This window comes from Myotis yumanensis, unplaced genomic scaffold, assembly GCF_028538775.1.
Source record: "Myotis yumanensis isolate MYYU_CA2020_CCGP unplaced genomic scaffold, mMyoYum1.0.hap1 SCAF_7, whole genome shotgun sequence".
Classification (NCBI taxonomy): Eukaryota; Metazoa; Chordata; class Mammalia; order Chiroptera; family Vespertilionidae; genus Myotis; species Myotis yumanensis.
In genome coordinates this window covers 3,471,210-3,493,458 of record NW_027223758.1, presented here as the reverse complement: position 1 = coordinate 3,493,458, position 22,249 = coordinate 3,471,210, and the positions used below count along the sequence as shown (strand labels likewise).

Below are 22,249 nucleotides of genomic sequence, written 5' to 3'. Positions count from 1 at the left end.
CCTGGGCCACAAAGACACCTGGTAAAACCTGGCCAACGGTGCACCTGCACTCACAGTGCACGCTCACCAACACCTCACCCCGCAGCCTGAGCCATCTGCTCTGGACACTCTGGCCTGTTGGCCCAGCCAGGTCTCCTCTGCTGTGACGGGAAGGGCCAGCCTGTCCGGGACACCAGAGGCTGAGCTGTCGAGAGCATCACAGCCCATCGCTGTATAAGGACACATAGTAAGACCTGGGACACAGTCGACGACAGCACTGCCACCATCGGCGCATTCACGGGGAGACAGGTGCACACACAGACTCTCTGCCCTAGGCTTTCCCTGCTCCAGAGATGCCTTACAATCAAATACTGAGCAGGTGACCCTTTCCTTCTTCTCTGGCAGGGCAGCTTTAAAAGTGCTGCTGGTGCTCAAGTCTGTGCCACTTTGAGGAAGAGGGACCCAGCCACAGCCTGTGCTGTTGTCAGAGAAGAACCCCCTTTTTCTACACCTTCCTCCCAAAACTCTGCCTTGAGTCCCACACCCAAGTCCGTGTCTGGTCCCTGCGTGCAGGACGCCGGGCCTCACCTGCACTCCGGGTGAGCGCTGCAGCGCGGCGGCCGGCTGTACCGTCGTCTGGGCCTGAGACACCTGCTTAATTATGGTCGTCGGGGTCACCTGCCGGGCAATAATAGGGGTCCCAGGTGCCTGGAAAACAAGCAAGACCCATCTAAAAGGGGCAACAGCGTGAGAATTCCCCGCCAACCCGTGCACCCAAACAATCCAGAACACAGAACCAGTGCTCAAGTGCGTCCACAAGTTCATTCGCAGTTTCCACAGAGCCACCCTAATTCTAAATGTCTGTTTCCAAAGTAAAAGTGCAGGCTCCCCATCTTTGCTACTACAATGAAAATGCCTTAGACTTCTTTATCCAATCAGCATGGTCCTTGAAAAACACATGTATCTGGGAGTGGTCCTGTGAGGACTTCTGTGATCTCGCCCACAAGCACTAAAGAGTGACAATGGCACTAAGAAGTACGTGTCCCCTGGGTCTAAGACCAGTCACACTAGCCCCATGGGAAGCTCGAGTCCTGAGCAAGGTAATGATGAAGTTGGTTTGAAAGGAGATGGACAGCAAATGCTGATGGTCACACGGTGATATGCACAACCAACAGCTAAAGTGAGACCACAGATACCGTACATCTGCCTCACACTGAACAGAACAGACTGGGAAACTGAGCCGTTCCACTCAGCGAAGGGGCCCTTGTGGGTCTCCCAGCACACGCAGCCGCTGCTGCAGTGCAGGGCGCCACCCAGGGTACGCGCTTGGCATCACGGAGAAGGAGGTCTCTGCTTCAGTCACTAACCACTCACTAGCTTAGAACAGAGGAAGACGCAGTGGACAGGAAAGCCCCGGAGACAGAGGGAACGGGACAGTGCGGACACGTGCCCACAGGAAAGCATGACACAGGCAAGGAACCCAGACGGGGGCAAGCCCTGCATGCTCTTCAGCATCGGAGCCTGACTCCCGCCACAGTCTCCAGTGCCTGTGTGTGGGGAGGCAGCTCTGTTCAGTGCAAGTGTGCCAAGTTCTCTGTGCCTCCCTGATGAGAAGGCCAGCGCTCACGCAGTACCTGCTCTGCCCACTAGCGTAGCACTGCACGTCTCCGCCCAGCCTGGGACCCAGCTCTGTGGTATAAGCACTAGTACACTGTCCACTCCGCAGGAGAGGAAACTGAGGCATGGGAAGGTGGAGTCATGGAGAGAGGGCAGCTCTCAGGGACTCGGAGCCAGCTCTTCCCAGCAGGGCTGTCCTGGATGCCAGGGTTAGCCACCCGGTGGTGGGGCAGGACACCTGCCACACGGCCCTTGGCAGGCGCAGGGTGTACGCATGACTCACCTGGACGGTGGAGATCTGGACAGGTGGGGCACTTGTGGGGGTTGCAGGGCGGGGTGCCATGGTGGTCTGAGGCTGGGCCTGGGCGTGGGCCTGGGCCTGCATCTGGGCCAAGGCCTGCTGAGGGATCATTAACAACTGCCCGTTCTCGCTGCGCACGAGGACCATACCTGGGGACAAAGGACATCTGGCGTCAGAGCCCGGGAAGCAGTGGCTCTATGGGGAGGCCTAGCAGCTCTGAGGAGAAACGGGACCGGTAGTGAAACACGGCGTCACCGGCCTCTGACTGACATGCCTACCAGACGGTGCACAGGATGAGGACACGCACAGGGCAGTTTCATGGATTCAAAGAGCAACCAACTGACGCCCAGCCAGTGTGTCTCAGTGGTAGAGTGTGGACCTATGAACCAGGAGGTCACGGTTTGATTCCCGGTCAGGGCACATGCCCAGGTTGCGGGCTCAATCCCCAGTGTGGGGCGTGCGGGAGACAGCTGAACAATGGATGATTCTCTCTCATCGCTGATGTTTCTCTCTCTCTCTCTCTCTCTCTCTCTCTCTCTCTCTCTTTCTCTCTTCTCTCTTCTCTCTCTCTCTCTCTCTCTCTCCCCCCCTCCTCTGAAATCAATAAAAACATATTTTAAAAAAAAGCAACCGAGCCTTCCTTCTGTAAGCCAAGTACCACAGCTCTGCCAGCCCCACTGTTGCCCCACAGCCACCCCACAGCTGCCCCACACTGGCCTCGGCATGCACCCACTCCAGAGGAAGCCGGTGGGGACACCAAAGGCCTGGCAGAGTCCCCACAGGCACACACGCTCCCCGACACAGATTGCCAAGTGCTCAGGAGGTGGTGGTGTCGAAGAGAAGTCAGAGATCCCGCTGGAGCCGCAGACCCCAGCACTGCCCAGCACAGTTCCCTCCATCCTGCCCCCACTGGTCCTGTGACCAGGGGCAGCTGGGGCCTGTCCTGGGAAACCCCAAACAAACTTCCCCTCCAGCACATGGACCCTCTGGCACCCAGGCACCTCACCTCTCTAGGTGTGGGCAGCATGGTGCCCATGGCTGACCAGAAGGGGGCCTCACAACACAGACGGACAGAGAGAACCACTCACACAGCACATGCTTGAACTCCATCACTGGAAAGCAAATCCAATCATGCAGGTTTAGCATTAATTTTAGCTTCAAAAACCAGCAGCAATCATAGCACAGACGCCATCAGACACAGAACACAAGTGTCTAAGTTCACATTTAGTTCCATGACAATCAATGATGGAGCTTCGAGGAGAACCTGCACTCTTCCTCTGGTGGGGCCTCAGCACACCACTGGCCAAGCCCCGTCCTCCCCTCGGGCACAGCTGGAAAGGGTGCCCTTGGGAAAGGAAAAGCCAGGGCGAGGGCGTCCTGTGGGCGTCATACCCTCCTGAGTCTGACTGGTGGCTGAGAAGAGCCTCTGAAGGTGCTGGGCTCTGGCTCCTTCAACACCCATCAGGTCATCAAGAAACAACAGGCCTCTCCCTGGACTCACACCTACAAGGCTTGATCCAAAAAAAACACCTTTATGCCCACTAACATCCCTTTTAAAGTAAACCATGCTGAAATTACAAAAACAAAACAAAAACCAGGCTGTGGAAATCCCCCAAACCAGGGAGCTTGTTAGGCAGGCAAGGCAGTAGCTGCAGACAGCCATGCGGGCCACCAGAGCTGGGGTAGGACATCGGGGACTGCCCAGCCACTACTCAGATCCACACTCTGCTGGAGCCCACAGAAGAGAAAACATGAATTCCCTGATGCCATCCTCCCAAACCCACCACTCACTCATCACACTCCCTCATCCGTCCACGTGGGAGCCTGCTCCTCCCTTCTGGACACCAAGAGTCAGCACTGGCGGGACAAGGACCAAATGAGCCTTAGCAGTACCCACCGCTTAACACCCAATGTCACCCTTGGTAACATTGCAGTTGATGTATATACTCTAATTAGCAGATGCTTTGTTGATTAAAAAGGTACATCCACAGAAAGTTAAAGAAATATTTAAAGAATAAATATTCATGAAACTGCAGTGTGGTTTAAAAACTAATGAAGTAAGACACCCTTTCCAGGGCTGGCTTTTCTCAATAAATCTCAGTTCCATTCATAAAAAAAATAAAAATAAAAATAAAAACTAATGAAGTAAAAGTATAAGTAAACATATGCTGTTGGCAAATTGCCTGTCGTTAGAACAAAGGTCAGGAAAGGGATCACAGGTCCTACCAGAGTGATATGACCTTAAGCAGGGAACGCAGCCTCTCAGGCAGTGAAAGTATCTGCGAGCCAGCCAGTGTGGCTCAGGTGTTGGTTGGGTGTTGTCCAATGCACCGAGAGGTTGCCGGATTCAACTCCTAGTCACAGCAACAGCCCAGTTTGCAGGTTCGATTCCCCGTCAGAGTGTGTACTGATCAATGTTTCTCTCTCACACCAATGTCTTTCTCTACCTCTCCCTTCCTTTCTCTCTCTAAAATCAATAAAAACATATTTACACATACATATCCTCCTATATAATAAAAAGGTAATATGTAAATTGACCCTAACGGCAGAATGACCAGAAGGACCGCTGGACCAGTCACTATGAGACCATTGACCACCTCTTGGTCCCTTTCCCTGGCCGGCAGGCTCTGATAGCCTGATGGCGAACGGGGAACTGGGGGTGGGTGGCGGGAGACGCGGGCGGCGCCAGGCCAAGGCCCTGCCCTGCTGGTCGCCCCACACACAGAGGGCAACTCGCGGCAGGGGCGGGGTCAGCGAGTGGACGGGAACAGCCGACCTCTCAGTCCCTTCCCCTGGCTGTCAGGCACTGATCACCCAATGGCAAATGGGGAACCGGGGGTGAGTGGCGGCGGGGACAGGGAAGATGGCCCTGATCGCAGGCCAGGCCTAGGGACCATACCTGCACACGAATTTCATGCGCTGGGCCTCTAGAGTATGAGTGTGTGTGTGTGTGTGTGTGTGTGTGTGTGTGTGTGTGTATCTCCTATGTAATAAAAGAATAATATGGAAATTGACCAAATGGCGAAATGACCGGTGGAACAACCAGTCACTATGACGCGCAGTGACCACCAGGGGGCAGATGCTCAATGCAGGAGCTGCCCCCAGCCCGCAGGCCCCAGGCCAGCCAAGGTGGGTGCCAGTGGGCCCCCCCCCATCACCCCACCGGTCACCCTGCAGAGGGAGGCGACCAGCAGCGGCGGGGGGCAGGGCCGGTGAGCGGGTGGCACCAGGCCAGCCAAGGCAGGTGCCAGCGGGGGCCTCCTGATTGCCCCGCCAGTTGCCCCACAGATCAGCCCTGATTGCCGGCCAGGCCTAGGGACACTACCCATGCACGAATTTCGTGCACTGGGCCTCTAATATATATATTCTAGAGGCCCAGTACACAGGATTTGTGCACTTGTGGGAGGCATGGCCTGCGGGGATCAGCCCGCTGTGGGAGCGCCACTCATCCCGGTCAGCCGAGCGGCGCTCCCACTATGGGAGTGCACTGACCACCAGGGGCAGCCCCTGCATTGAGCATCTGCCCCCTGGCGGTCAGTGCGCATTGTAGCGACCAGTCGACTGGTTGTTCTGGTCATCCTACCGTTCGGTCACTGGGCTTTTATTATATAGAATATCTGTGAGTGGATAAGCAAGAGAAATGACAAATGCCCCTGGACATACAGGCAATGCAGGAGGCTGTAGAAACAACTGCTCTAATCTGAAGGCAAACTTGTGGCTCCTTAGGGGAAAGAAAGTTTGTTTGCATTCGTGGGGGGTAGGCCTGTAGGCTGTAATGGGGTGTGCTTTCCTCTGCCTTCCCTAGATATAATGTATCACAATCACAGGCAAAAGTCAGACACACTGTGATGGCCTGGGGAGCATCCCAACACCAACAGCTGCATCAATGCATGTTTTAATGACATTATCACAGTCTGGGATCTCGTGAACTGGTTATAATCACTCATTTCAAACAGACGCATAGCACATACTAGTACAGTATCTATTCATGCAAAAGCAAAAAACACAACTTTGCTTCAAAATGCAACTGAAGAATGTTAGAGAAAAGGTTGTGAAGAAGCAATAGCCTGAGTTCACAGACAGCTCCTGGCTGGGGACATCCATCTGTCCTACTCCATCAGCAAGGGGACCCTGCAGGTATGGCCCACTCCCACCTTACAGATGGGGCCACCGAGGCCGGCGGAGGAATGATTTCTCCCAGAGTGCCCAGGGCAGAGGCTGGCACACCCCAGTGCCTCCGGCTCCACACATACCCTCTGGGCTTCACTTCCACAGTGACCAAGGAGGGCTGTATACCATGGGCCGTATTCTTCCAACCTTTAAATTGGGAAGGAGAAGGCCACACCTCACACAGTAAACAACTTCAACTTCAAAGGATCCTTCAGATTCACCTTCCCACCAATGTGGCCGATTCCAGGTCAATTCCCAAACGCAGTTAACAGGGATGCTGGAGTGTGGCCTGGGACTTTGCTGCATGATCAAACCACCTCCGCCCGGCCACCCTCCCTCAGCTCACAGAGCCTTCCTTATCTCCCTCCTCTGTACTCGGGCCACCCGAAACCAGAGCAGCCCATCTCCACAAGGAGTCGTCATGATGCACCCCGATCAAGCAGCCACAAGACAATGAGGGTTTCGTTTTGTTCGTGATAGAAAACAACAAGAAATGAGGAACCAGAACCTCCTGAAACCCCCTGCCCTTTGGTTACCAGGTGCACTCATCTTTCTTCCACTCTGTCCAACGTTCACATTGCCGCGTGTGCTTTGATAACTGTGAAGAAAACTGAGGCCATTTTGTTGATGTTCAGTTTTTTATTTTCTTCTTTTCACAAAAAACATATTTTTATTGATTTCGGGGAGGAAGGGAGGAGATAGAGAAACATCAATGATGAGAGACGATCATTGACTGGCTGCCTCTTGCTTGCCCCATACTAGGGACCTAGCCCACAACCAGGGCACGTGCCCCGACCAGGAATCAAACCATGACCTCCTGATTCATAGGTCGTCGATCAGCCACTAAGCCACGCTGACCGGGCTTCTTTCTACTTCTTGAATCATAAGTAATTCCATGTCATTCAACATTCTTCAAGAACAATTTTCAGTGGCTACAAATTTAATCCAAAATGTATTTTTAATGTTCTTCTTGGTGAAAACTCAGGCTGTTTCCCTTGCTCGTTATCAGGAAAGCTCCAGTTTTAAAGGTACATGTGCTGCCTCACACCCTCCTCCAGCAGTCAGAGAGGTGACACTGCAGGCCAAGACCGAGTTGTGCGAGCTGCGCGAGCTGCTCACTGGTACAACGGGGCCCTGACAACCACCTGTTTGGGAGGCCAGCGTGGCCCCACCAGGGTGGGATGTGGCACCAGCAGCGCAGCGGGCAGCCCAAGGTCACCAGGCCACTCCCATCTCCACCCAAGCACGGCCACTAGGTCTTAAGGACTGAATGAGCCCTCCCCTCCCTGACTCACCAGATTTCAAGGAACACTCAAGTGTTCTTACCCAGTTACAGCTTTTCTGATCCTTCTCATGCCAATGTTTTACTGTATCCGGAATGAAAATCTAGGTCAGCCCAGCTGCACTGCACAGTGGCCAGGCATTTTTGGACTTGCCTTGGGCCTCCACCTGGAAGAATCCCGCGTCACACGCGTCAGCATAAGTTTACCCGCCACAGCCCCTTACACACGCTGTTCTCACATGCGGTTCAGGGGCTCCCCCAGCCCTGGGAGGGCACATCACCTGGGAAAATGGCCCAGGCGTAATGACAGGAGCAGGGACCAGACCCCTGCACTCACCCTCACCCCCATGAAGGTCCCTAGGCTGTCGCCTGTCAGACAGCAGAGAATCTGCAAAGACAATGGTACAAAAGGCAAGGCCTCTGCAGGGAAACATGGGCAGAAGGAAGCTGCTCCTGAGCACTGATGCTGACAGCGAAGCAGCCAGGAAAGGGACTGTCTGAAATACACAGAGAATCTGCTCTGAGGCTGCCCCGCGGAGTCCTGACTGCCCAAGGGGGCTCTCGAGGACGTCCCTATGGGGACGGGAGGAGGAGTCTGGACAAAGCCAAGAGCCCAGGAGGACAGCTACCCTCAGCCCACAAAGTCCTTCCCACCAGACTGTCCTCCTCAGTTCTGTGCTTTCAGAACGGGATACAGTGTACTTGGCAAATACACTTCTGCACTGGTTTACCAAAAACCTGCTAACTTCACCTTTACGACAGCTCACATCCCAGGCACAGTGGTGAGCACACGTCACGTCACCCCCTGACCGGGAAGAGAAGCACCACAGATCGGGAAGTGCCCCGGCCCCTCCCTCTCACCCCCCAATGGCTGCAGGGCCCCTCACTCTCCACCTCAGTGGCCCTGCCATGGTTTGTGACCAGTCTGCTCAGGCAGAAACCACAGCCCCCTGCAACTCGCAGTCAGGCAGGGCTGTCCATGTGTCACAGCCACGACCTCCACGACGGCCAGGCCCTCCCACAGTGCAGGCCAGTGCTGCCACTGCTTCAGCTGAGGCTCCAGAAGTGGACCCAGGACCCCCAGGCAGGGCCCGCTCCAGCCTCCACCCTGCTCAGTGGAGAGCACCAGGTGGCCTTGGCGACAGCACAGGGTTCTGTCCTCACTGCCAGCGTGCGGCTGTTTCCAGCCCTCGTCCCACCCGGGCTGCTTTGGGCCCTGACCCCTCCCCACACACATGACTTTAGGAATTTAGCTCCTAAATTCTCTTCAAGTACAAGTTAGCTTTAATTGCTAAGATTACAAAATTATCAATATGAAAATGTGCTTACATGTAACATACAATTCAAGCGAGTGAGAGTGAAAGTGTATTTGACTATGAGAGTGTGTGTGAAAATGTGTGTGTGAAGGTGGGTGGGTGAGTTAGACTGAATGTAGGTGATGCGAGTGGGTGTCAGCGGGTGAGTGGCTGAGTGAGCGTGAGTGGGTGTGAGTGAGTGTGTAAGCAGCTGGTGCTGGACGCAGCGCTGTTGTGAACTACCACCGAAAGCTCCCCAAGATCCACCGGACGCCCGTGCCCACAGTGCGCTCGCTGCACACTGAAGATGTTTTAGCCACATGGCGTTTTGCCTAACGACCCCAAGAGCACATACCGGCACAGGCTGGAACCCACACACGCCCACCCATGTCAGCTGTGGGTTAAGTTGCTTAGATAAAATGGTCGGGACAGGTGAATCGGGGCGAGTACAGAGCTGTCCCTGGAGGCCTTTTGTATGAGCCTGAAGTCTGTCAAAATACAAACAAGCCAGAACATGCTTTGCTCTCTAGGGACACAAACTCAGGTGGCAGGAGCGGGGTTTGGGTGGGGGCAGGGGAGGTGCCGGCAAGGCAAGCACGTGCAGTCCCAGTGTCTGACTTATGCTGGGGCTTGGTGATGAGTCCCTAGTGGCCAGACCCCTCCCTGCTATCTCGGTACCCTAGGACCTCGTACCCCCAGGCACACACAGTCTCGGTCAGTCAGTCCTGGGCTTGGCCCCTGACCTCCAGGCCCTGACAGTCAAAGAGAAAACACCTTCATCAACCAGAGGACTGTAGGTGGCCAAGGGTCAGCCAGGATCTGGACAAGCAGGGAGAACAGAGTGCTATGGATGCGTGAAGATGACGTGGGCGTGTGGAGCTGGCCAGGCAGAGGACAACAGTATGCTGGGGGGGGGAGGGGGGGTAACTCGGGGTGACAGGCCACAGGGGCACCAGGCAGACAGTGAGCAGCATTGTAGCAGAGGAACCACACCCACACCTCCAAGCACTAGGGGACAGTGGCTATGTGCCCCTTAGTGCATCAATGGAACAGATGCAGTAACTGGCTTCAAGGCCACAGACGTCACCTGAAAGCTACACAGATGGCTTCTTCACATAAAAGTCTAAGACTAACTCAGATTTGCTTTAGGATGTAAATAGACACATAATTTAAAATAGCCCAAAATGTTAGAATTCTTTTCTGTCATGTAATAATACTCGTAATGAAAACTCCCCCGCCTAGCAGTGTGCATTATGACTTTTTCTTAAAATCGCCGTTTGATGGCCCATTTATGCCCTGTCATGAGGGTGGGCTGAAGGGAGCTTCCCTCAGGGACACACACTCGGATGTCACCTCGGGAGGCCTGGGCACAGCAGCATCACAGGAAAAGCACCCAACTAGTCAACAGCATAGTGTCTTTCTATCTGATGTGCAAACCACACCCCTCAGGCCAGCTCCAAACACGACCAACCAGAGTAAGGCAAACAGCCCAAAAAATAAGAAGCAAGTGTCAACCTGGCTGATGCACACATAAAGAATTATTTTTCTGTACTATAATGCATCCAAATACTAAAGGTTAGAAAAGATATCTGAAATAGATGATTAAAACAAAAATTTTAAAAAACACACAAAAAGTCCCCGACAGGCAGACCCCTCCCATCTTCCTCCCACCTTCAGGTGGGGTTTCCCACCCCACACCTGTCAACATCACGCAAGCAAAGCCCAGGGCAGAGGTCGGAGAAGAGGGTGGCCCAAGCCTCAGCCGGGAGGACACCTCATTTATCATTTCATAGACAACACAGTCTTGATGAGACTTAGGGCCACCGCGGTTTAAAGGAGCAGGTCCCCTAGAGCCGTGGTCGGCAAACCGCAGCTCGCAAGCCACATGCGGCTCTTTGGCCCCTTGAGTGTGGCTCTTCCACAAAATACCACATGCGGACGCGCACGTACAGTGCGATTAAAACTTCGTGGCCCATGCGCAGAAGTTGGTATTTTGTGGAAGAGCCACACTCAAGGGGCCAAAGAGCCGCATGTGGCTCGCGAGCCGCAGTTTGCCGAGCTGCAGATTGCTGACCACTGCCCTAGAAGTCCTCAGGTGCTGTGTTTAAGAACCTCACTACAGTGCACAGATGCACGCACAGGCACCCACTGAAGAATGAGCATGAGGACAGGAGGAGGATCCTTGCTGGCATCACACATTGCCACACAGGCTGACATTTTCAATGAACAGGTCTAGAGTACAATTTCTGAAAACTCACCACGTTAGACTAAAAGAGAACAATCACGTGAGCATCATATATGAAGAATGGCATTTCACAAGATCAGACATCATTTGTGACAAAATCCTCACCAACTAGCAAGAGAAGGAAAGTCCTCCACCTCACTAACAAAAGGTATCTCTGAAAACCCAGACCTAACGCAAGAGGTGGGAAAGGAGGCACACATGTCCCTTCTCGTTGCTTCTGTTCCACGTGCACTGGAGGTTTCAGCCAGGCAGTGCGACAGGAACAAGAAATTAGAGGACAAACGATGCAAATCAGGAAGGATAAAGTGCTGCAGACACTATGCTTGTCTTTATAGAAAATCCTAAGAAAGCTACAAAACTGCTACATGACCTGATATGTGAATTAAGCAGGGTCACAGGATTTAAAGTCAATATTTAAAAAAGAGATTGTATCTTAAATGTTAGCAACAAATAACTGGAAATGTCAATTTTTAAAAATACCATTAATACAACATAAAAATATGACTGTTTAAGGATCTATTTCACAAAACATGCAAAGGACAAACACTGAAAACTATAAAACAATGCTGGTGGAAACTCTGAAAGATCCAAATAAATGGAGAGGCTTACCATGTTCATGGATCAGAAAACTCAATACTGTTAAGATGTCAATATCATAAATCTAATATAGTAGGTCCTCGGGTTACATCGGAGATCCGTTCCTACAGGCGACGTAACACGATTTTCGCCGTTAAGTCAGAACCCACCTACATCACTCACATGGAGCACATACATAGCAGTAATGAAGTGAAAAGTAAAAAAATGTAAAAGAAAGATAACAATTCCTGACCTTTACTTGTAAATAAATAATAAAAAACATAAAGCACAGCTCTAGCTGGTTTGGCTCCGTGGATAGAGCATCGGCCTGCAGACTGAAGGGTCTTGGGTTCAATTCCAGTCAAGGGCACATGCATGGGTTGCAGGCTCGATCCCCAGTGGGGGGGCATGCAGAAGGCAGCCAATCAATGATACTCTCTCATCATTGATGTTTCTATCTCTCTCTCTCCCTCTCCATTTTTCTCTGAAATCAATAAAAATATACTTTAAAAAAATAAACATAAAGCACATATGTACATACGTCGAAATGACTGAACTTTTTTTCATATATAAATAAAAAGGAGATAGCAACATAACCACGAAACAACGTATGTCGAGTCCAACGTAACCCGAGGACTGTCTGTATACAGATTCAACACAATCCCAGGCAAGATATTGGAAGACTTTTTGTAGAAAATGGCAAGCTGATTCTAGACCTTATATGGAAATATAAGGACCCAAGTAGCCTCCAAACACTTCTGAAAAAGAAGAGAGACTCAGTCTAAGTCCAGGCCTTCCTCCGAAGGGCTACATGGATCAGGTTCTGTTCCGCAGTCTGGAAACTCAATACATACACACAAGGTCCACTGATTTTCAATAAAAGTCGCAGGAGAGCCCTAACTAGTTTGGCTCAGTGGATAGAGCGTGGGCCTGAGGACTGAAGAGTCCCGAGTTTGATTCCAGTCAAGGGCACATACCTGGGTTGAGAGCTCAATCCCCAGGAGGGGGGCGCGCAAGAGGCAGCCAATCAATGATTCTCTCTCATCCTTGATGTTTCTATCTCTCTCTCCCTCTCCCTTCCTCTCTGAAATCAATAAATATATATATTAAAAATAATAATAATAAAATAAAAGTGGCAGGAGAGGCCAGCTGGTGTGGCTCAGTGAATTAGGCATCGTCACGTACACCAAGAGGTTGCTGGTTCGATTCCTAGTCAGGGCACATGCCCAGTTGTGGGCTAGATCCCCATAGAGGGTGTGCAAGAGACAGATGGTTGATGTGATGTTTCTTTCTCATCAATGTTTCTCTCCCTTTCCCTTCCTCTCTCTAAAAATGAATAAAAACATTTTTTTTTTAGTGACAGGCGAATTCAACAGAGGCAGAAGGTATTTTCAACAAACAGGGCTGGAACAACTGGATATCCTATAGGAAAGAAATAAATCTCAACTCCCCCTCCCTTACAACTATCCCAAAATTAACTCAAACTGGTTCAAGTGAGAGCTAAAACCATAAAAATTCTAGAGGAAAACTTGTGCTTAGAGTTAGGCAAAAATCTCCTTGATGAGACCCAACATAAACTCTGAAAGAAAGAAAATGATAAACCAGACTTCCTTAAAATTGAAAAGGTGCTCTTTTCGCCGAAACTGGTTTGGCTCAGTGGATAGAGCGTCGGCCTGCGGACTGAAAGGTCCCAGGTTCGATTCCGGTCAAGGGCATGTACCTGGGTTGCGGGCACATCCCCAGTAGGAGATGTGCAGGAGGCAGCTGATCGATGTTTCTAACTCTCTATCTCTCTTCCTTCCTCTCTGTAAAAAATCAATAAAATATATTAAAAAAAAAAAAAAAAAGAAAAGGTGCTCTTTTAATAAAAAGGCACAGACTAAAAAAAAAATTTATAAAACAATTCTATCTGATAAAGGACTTGTATCTAGAATGTTTTTAAAACTCTTATCAAATCAATAATAATAAAAACAACCCAATTAAAAATACAGGCAGAAGATTTGAATAGATGCTTCACAAAAGATATATAAATGACAAATAAGTGCATGAAAAGATGCTCATCATTAGTCTTTGGGGAAATGCAAATTAAAACCCCACTGGAATCCCATAAAAAAAAATGGGCAAAGGACCTAAATAAACACTTCTCACAAGCGGACATACAGAAGGCCAAGAGATATATGAAAACATGCTCAAAATCACTAATCACACGAGAGATGCAAATCAAAACGACAATGCGGTACCATCTCACACCTGTCAGAATGGCTATCATCAACAAATCAACAAATGACAAGTGCTGGCAAGGATGCAGAGAAAAAGGAACCCTCTTGCACTGCTGGTGGGAATGCACACTGGTGCAGCCACTATGGAGAACAGTATGGAGTTTCCTCAAAAAATTAAAAATGGAATTCCCATTTGACCCAGTGATCCCACTTCTAGGAATACATCCCAAGAAATCAGAAACACCAATTGTAAAGGACATACGCACTTCTATGTTCATAGTAGCACAATTTACAACAGCTAAGATTTGGAAACAGCCTAAGTGCCCATCAGCAGATGAGTGGATTAAAAGACAGTGGTACATCTACACAATGGAATACTACGCTGCTGTAAAAAAGAAAGAACTCTTACCATTCGAAACAGCATGGATGGACCTGGAGAGTATTATGCTAAGTGAAATAAGCCAGTCAGAGAAGGATAAGTATCACATGATCTCACTCATTTGTGGAAATAATGAACAATGTAAACTGATGAACAAAAATAGATCCAGAGACAAAGAAACATCAAACAGACCTTCAAACCTCAGAGGGAAGGCAGGGGAGGTTGGGAGGAGGTGGGGTAAGAGATCAACCAAAGAACTTATATGCATGCACATAGGCATGACCAATGGACACAGACAGTAGGGGAGTAGGGCATGTGATGGGGGACGGGAGTGGCCGGGGGGAGGTCAATGGGGGGAAAAGGAGACATATGTAATACTTTCAACAATAAAGAATTTAAATTTTAAAAAAAAATCATTGGGCCAGCATTACAGCCCAAAATGGCTAAAATTAAAGACTGACCACAGTAACGTTGGACATTCGGTGAGGACTCAAACTAGCTGGCACACACTGCTAGTGGGAAGAGCACCGGCACTCCTGTACCCAACTACCCACGCCTTGGGTCTACCCAAGAGAAATGAATACTTAGGTCCACACGAGACTCACAGGGATGTTTCTCAGAAGCATTATTCACAACAGTCAGAGCTGGAAACAACCCAAAGCTGGAGCTGGATGGAACCAGCAGTCAGTCCATCCCAGCATGGAATCCTCCTCTACGGTGAGAAGGTGCAGACTCTGAACACAACTGCGGAAATCTCACACAAACCCTGCTAAGTGCAAGAAACCAGACAGGAAGCAGTACAGGTGAATCGTTTCATTTATATAAAACTTGTGACAGCCCTAGCCAGTTTGGCTCAGTGGATAGAGAATTGACCTGCGGAACAAAGAGTCCCAGGTTCGATGCCAGTCAAGGGCATGTACCTTGGTTGCAGACTCCTTCCCCATCAGGCCCTGGCTCATGCAGGAGCCAACCAATAGATGTGTTTCTCTCACATCGATGTTTCTCTGTCTTTCCCTCTCTCTTCAACTCTCCCTAAAAATCAATGGAAGAATATCCTCGGGTGAGGATTAACATAAAACCTGTGACAGGGCAGCAATGGGTGCTGGGATGAGGGTGTAGACAGATAACCAGCCAGGGCGAGAGGAATTCTGAGGCTCTAGAGCAGCGGTTCTCAACCTGTGGGTTGCAACCCCTTTGGGGCTCAAACAACCCTTTCACAGGGGTCGCCTAAGACCATCGGAAAACACATATATAATTACACATTGTTTTTGTGATTAATCACTATGCTTTAATTATGTTCAATTTGTAACAATGAAAATACATCCTGCATATCAGATATTTACATTATGATTCATAACAGTAGCAAAATTACAGTTATGAAGTAGCAACGAAAATAATTTTATCGTTGGGGGTCACCACATGAGGAACTGTATTAAAGGGTCACGGCATTAGGAAGGTTGAGAACCACTGCTCTAGAGTGTTTCTGTATCTTGCTGTGGGGAAAGGTCCGTGGTGTGTGTGCTTATGAAAAATCACAGACCGAACACTAAGAAGGGTGAGTGCTCCTGATCTAAACCATGCCCGTTAAAGTGAGAAACAGGCACGTGCTGGTGGACAAGGACAACAGGACCCTCAGGCACTGCCAAGCCACTTAGGAGACGGGCTGGCGGTTCCTGACGAGGCTAACCACACACTTGCCACACAGCTCAGCCATTTCTCCTAATGTGCACGAGGAGAGGGGAGGGGAGGGGAGGGAAGGGGAAGGGAGGGGAGGGGAGGGGAGGAGGGCCTACACAGGAGCTTTAGCACCCTGCCAATGGTGAGCGGATAAGTGTGGAAACACGGATGTTCTCACCATAAAAACACATCACTGCCGCATGCGGTGACATGCACAGAGTGAGGCCAGATACAACCAGTGTTCAAGCCATTTAAGTGAGATTCTAGAAAGACTACTGGGCAAAAGGCAGAAAGGTCTGCCCCACGGGAAGCATTGCCTGCCAAGGGCATGCAGGGCCTCCAGGGGAGAGGGACATCGAGTCTGATGGTGACGGTGGAGAGACAGGTGCACACATTTCTCAAAACTCAACTGGGCTCTAGGCGTGTGCTCAATGGTTAAAGCATTGGCCCACACACCAAAGGGTCACAGGTTCAATTCCCAGTCAAGGGTGTGTATCTCGGTTGCAGATTCAATCCCCACCTCCAGTTGAGGCGAGTGTGAGAGGCAAGCCATCCATGTATCTCTCGGTGATGTTTCTCTTTCTTTATCTCCCCACCTCTCCCTCCCTTCCTCTCTCTCATAAAAATCAATGGAAACATACCCTCAGGTGAGGATTAATAAACAAAAAGAAAAACTTCAAGCTGCACACTGATGTCTGTGCCCCTGCTGGTGTGAGAAAAAGAACCAAAGGTGTGTATGTTCACACCTGCTTCAGTCAACAAAATGCATCCGGAGAGGATGGCCCAGAAAGCACTGAAGTTAACACTGGAAAGGTACTGACGGAAGGGGAACAGACCAAAAGTGCATCTAGAAAATTTGGCTTTTGTACCATGGTAATGTTCCACAGATTCAAAAAATAAAATTATTAATTTTCATTTTTACTGAATTTATTGGGTTAACACCGGTTAATAAAATTACATAGGTTTCAGGTGTCCAATACTACAATACATTATCTGTATATTGTATTGTGTGTTCATCACCCCAAGTCAAGTCTCCTTCCGTCACCATGCATCCCCCCGTACCCTCTTTTACCTCCCCCTACCCTTTCCCTCTGGTAATCACCATACTGTTGTCTGTGTCTGTTTTGGGGTTTTTGTTTTTTTTTTGTTTGTTTGTTTTTTGCATAACCCTTCACCTTTTAAAACAAATGGAAAATAGAAACTAAAACAAACAAAAGTTAATTGTATATCAAAGTGGTAACATTACACACACAGAGAATCATTTCCGTGGAGTTTGAACACACGAAGAACCTTACACTGAGTCTCACTGTCGTAGCTAAGTATATGGTAGCACATGCCAGATACATAGATGCTTCATTTCATCAGGACCCAAGGTTCTCTGTGCAAGAGGAGCGATGCAAACATCATATCAAAGCATTTATGGGCGAACCTGCTGCATCAGAAACTGAACCGGCAATACCGTCTTGAGCTCATCCATGTGGCTGCAACAGACTTCCTGGCCACCTCCACTCAGACCCCAGAAGCAATGACATGTCGCAGCAACCCCAAGCCTGGCCGGAAAAGTCCCCCTGCAGGCCCAGGGCAAGGAGAACCCAGGAGCCAAGAGCTCTCCTGCTCCGGCGAGGGAGCGCTCACTACCAACTAGGACAGAGATGTAAGGGGACCAAAAGAGGCCACCTCTGGGACCCTCCCAAGGCCAACTCACCTTACTATATGCAAAAATTAATCCCAGAGGTGTTTACTACTAACAGGAAAAGGACATTCAGGACACGCACATGAAGACGAGTAACATCCAGGTAAATTCAGGCAGGGAGAGCCACCGCACACTGTCCCCACTCACACCCACCACCCACCACGCTCACCACCCACCACGCTCACCCCCACCATGCTCACCCCCACCACGCTCACCCCCACCACGCTCACCCCCACCACGCTCACCACCCACCACGCTCACCCCCACCACGCTCACCCCCACCACGCTCACCCCCACCACGCTCACCCCCACCACGCTCACCCCCACCACGCTCACAAGAAGCCTGCCACTTCTTCAACCCCTGTGACCACTTTCCCCACCAGAACGCAGCTCCAGCTCAGCCTGCTGTCTGGAAGGTTCCTCTGCCAGCATTCAGGGGCTCCCTGTCCCGCCGTCCTCAGAGAGAACTCCCTAACCAGCCCCAAACACCTGATCTGCTCCACACCTGCCTGCCTCACTGTATCTGAGCTTCAGGGAAAGGGCACATGCTCTCCTTCCGGCAGCACCCCCTTCACAGGCGACAGTGCCCAGCACAGAGAGTTGGCACTCGATAAGCCCTGGAGAATGAATGCACGAATGTTAACTCACTTACCCGTCCATTACAGTTGTGCTGACCACAGAACAGGTAAGGACGTGGGAAACATCAAAACTCGGGACAACATCAGGGACAATTATAAAGACCTCTGGTGACAGGACTACAGATTACTACTCATTCCTTTCCCACATTCTTCTGTCTTTATCCAACTTTCCATGATGAGCATGTATTACTTAGGGAGAAAGCAACTATTAAAGACTTGTAAGTACAGACTGTCTTCTCGTGGCCACCCCCAAAACCAGCGCACCCAGAGGAAGGCTCAGCAGACCTGGGGTTCAGTGCACAGCCCCCACAGACACCCAATCTTCTCTCTCCAGTGAAGACGACAGAGGTCATCACCTGAGCAGACAGATGGAAGTGGCAGGTGCTACCTGCAGTCCCTACCAGGCTGCTCGTGGCCCCTGGGCTGCAGGAACAATAACAATAACTTGTCTCACGCACAGGAGACAGCAGACCTGAACTTCAAACCAATATACAAACACGAGTCACAACTCCCACTGCAGCCTGAAACACTGCAGCATCAGGGCAGGAGGAAGAACCACGGGGAACTTTTTTGTACAGCTTTGTGAAGTCCAGCTTACAGAGAAAAGATGACCCATTTTAAATGTACAATCTGATGAGTCTGGACAAATGCACACATTTGTACAGTCACTACCACAATCAAGACTGAACACACTTCCATCAACCTGAACAGTCCCAGCGGGGTAGCAATCCCCACTGGGGAGCTAAACTGCTAGAACCCCGCTCCTTGGGGTCAGACATCGATGGGCTGTCGTGCCTGGCTTCTCCAGGGCAGAGTTTTAGACCCCGCCCCCACATTGTTGCAGGTGTGTGGCTGAGGGCACACTGTGGATGGATCACCTGATTCACCTCCAGGTTCGTCCTGATTTGGGCTATTATCAATGAAGGCCAAAGCTTCCCACCAGTGTCTCCTTTCTCGTGGAGCAAGGCTGCTGGACATGGCATTACACACTGCCAAGCTGTGCTCCTACCCACTGCCCCCGTTGGTTCCCCACCCTCCACCTCCACCTCCACCGCCAGGAGGAGTAGTGGGTCCCGTAATGACAGCGTGCTGAGGGTGGATTGGCTGGGTATGCCATGCGGCTTTCACCTGCACGGCCTTGTGGGATGTGGGCATCTGTCACACGCTTGCTGGTTTTCATATCTTCTTACTGTCTGTGCACACCTCCTGCTGTTCTTAACAGAGCTGAGTCCTCTTACTGGGAGCTGTGGGTCCTCCCCCTGCACTCTGGGCACACTCTCGCCAGCTGCACCCTCACTGCACGCCCGCCTTCCACTTTCTGAACGTCTGTCAATGCTGAAGTCCACGTTGTCACCTCCTCCTCCAAGAGCGTGCTGCTCCTGTCCTAGGAAACCTCCCAACACGCAGTCACAAAAGGTCACCATCTGTTTTCCTACAGGTGCTCTTTTCTTGTAGGGCAGGGCTTCACTCTCACTTCCGGGGACACTGCTGTCCTAAGGCAGCTGGGTACCCCCGCCTCCTCAGTAAGAGCACAGAGCGATATAAACCCACATGATCACACTTCAATTGTGGGAAGAAGTGACACAGTCAAGGAAGTTCTCGCCTTGGCTCCCCTACCAGGACATCCCAACTTGGGGCAGCTGACTAACCAGCCTCACCCCAAGCCCTTCTTCCTCCTACCTCCACCATTCCGCCACTCCCACGGCCACCCAGACAGGCAGGGCCAACAACACTCCTTGGCCACCATGCCCATGCGGCCCCACCATGAGGAGGCACCCTCTGTCATTGCCGAGGGTGGCTCCATAATACAAGTACCAAAATCACCCTGAATGTCTCCTAAAGCCCCAGAGGGTTCGGGCTGAGCCAGCTCCCTCCCAGGCATAGGGGCCCTTGCTCCCTGAACCCCAAAGCAAGGAGGCCTGCCTTGTGAGGATCCTGGTGTACCAAAACTTTTTCTAAAGACACAGGACTCGGTCAGGAACTGACAAGAGGGACAGTCTATTGCTGCACTAAGCCCAGACACACCTCCTCCCTCCCAAGGGGCACTGCTCACTGCCTAGTTACCGCTGGGACAGCTGACACTCCAAGGGTTGAGGGGCAGTGGAACCTGGCTCTCTCAGGACCCTCCTACCCTTGGTCCAGAAGGACAGAGACGGGAAGAACCACCTGCAAGTGAGAACTGGACATCTCCTCCCATCAGCCTCTAGGGCTCCGCCTCCCATCCCCTCCCACAAAGGGCAGCCCCTCCCCTGTCCCGCAGAGGCCTGGAACTAGTGAACAGTTGCAGTAAGGTTGCAGGTTATGAGGTTTATACACAAAAGTTAGTCACTTTCCTATAAACCAGCAATGAACAAGTGGAATTTGAGATTAAAAACACAATACCATTCACATTAGCACCCAAAAAATTAATTAGTTAAGTACAAATCTAACAAAATACATATGAAGTCTATATGAAGCCAACTATAAAACTCTGAGAATGAATCAAAGAAAAAGTAAGTTGCTTGGCTGGTGTGACCCATGAACCAAGAGGTCTCCTGTTTGATTCCCAGGCAGAGCACATGCCCAGGGTGCAGGCTCGATCCCTAGTAGGGGGCATGCAGGAGGCAGCCAATCAATGTTTCTCTCTCATCAATGTTTCCATCTCTCTATCCCTCTCCCTTCCTCTCTCTCTAAAATCAATAAAAACATTTTTGTAAGTAAAATAAAAGAAGAACTAAGTCAACGGAGAAATATTCCATGATCATGGACAAGAAGAATCAATATTGTCAAGATGTCAGTTCTTCCCAACTTGATCTATACATTCAACACAATCCCCATCAGAACCCAGCACATTATTTTGTGGATATGGACCAACTGATTCTAAAGTTTATATGGAGGCAAAAGACCCAGAGCAGCCAAAGAAATAATGAAGGTGAAGAACAGAGTTGGAGGACTGACGCCACCGACTTCAAGACTGACTGTAAAGCCGAAACCAGTTTGGCTCAGTGGATAGAGCGTCGGCCTGCGGACTCAAGGGTCCCGGGTTCGATTCCGGTCAAGGGCATGTACCTGGGTTGCGGGCACATCCCCAGTGGGAGATGTGCAGGAGGCAGCTGATCGATCTCATTGATGTTTCTAGCTCTCTATCTCTCTCCCTTCCTCTCTGTAAAAAAATCAATAAAATATATTAAAAAAAAAGAAAAAAAGACTGACTGTAAAGCTACAGTGATCAAGAGAGCGTGGTTACTGGTGAAAGAACAGACACATAGACCAACAGAGCAGGACAGAGAGCCCAGAAATAGACCCCGTAAATATGGTCAACTGATCTCGACAAAGGAGCAACGGCAGCTCAATGGAGAAAGGACAGTATCCTCGATAAGTGGTGCTGGAACTGCTGGACATCCACACGCAAAACAAGGATCTGCACGCAGAATTAACCCAAAACGGACCACAGACCTAAACGTAAAGCGCAAAACTATAAAACTCCTGAACGTAACACAGGAGAAAACCTAGAGGACCTTGGGTTTGGAGGTGACTTTTTACAACAACAAAGGCACGACCCATGAAGGAGAAAAGTGATGAGCTGAACTTAATTAAAAAACACTTCTGGATTAACCAATGGACACAAGACACGGGGCGGGGGGGGGCGGGGGGTAGGGGCCAGGGGAACGTCAAGGGGGGGAAAAAAGGAGACATATGTAATACTCTTTGTAATACTTTAAGAAATAAAAATTATTAAAATATTAAAAAAAAAAAAAACACTTCTGCTCTACAAAAACGATACCGAGAGAATGAGAAGACAACCACGGAGAGGAGAGATATTTGCAAAAGACACATCTGATGCAGGACTGTTTTCCAAAAGATACAAAGAATTCTAAGCCCAGAAAGAAAACAATGAACCCGATTAAAAATGGGCCCAGACCTTCCCAGACCCCTCACCAAACAGATACACAGATGACGGGTAAGCAAATGAAAAGATGCTCCGCGTCCTAGTCATCAGGGAAATGGAAATTAAACAATGAGATTCCACTGCACACCTATCAGAACGGCCAAAACCCAGAGCACTGACACCACCAAGTGCCGGCGAGGACGCGGAGCAGCGGGAACTCCCCTTCACTGCTGGTGGGAAGGCGGGGGCAGAGCCACTTTGGAAGACAGCTGGGTGGTCTCTTACCAAACTGAACAGACTCGTGGGACCC

At 50.3% G+C, this 22,249-nt stretch overlaps 1 protein-coding gene across 1 annotated transcript in view; it reads right to left on the bottom strand.

Moving 5' to 3' along the window:
• The window catches only part of TAF4 (TATA-box binding protein associated factor 4), a 59,659-nt gene that overhangs the window by 24,847 nt on the left and 12,563 nt on the right, over positions 1-22,249 (bottom strand). Inside the window, 2 exon segments of the mRNA XM_070419674.1 lie at positions 568-687; positions 1,880-2,046. Of these exon segments, the coding sequence (XP_070275775.1) occupies positions 568-687; positions 1,880-2,046 (287 nt within the window).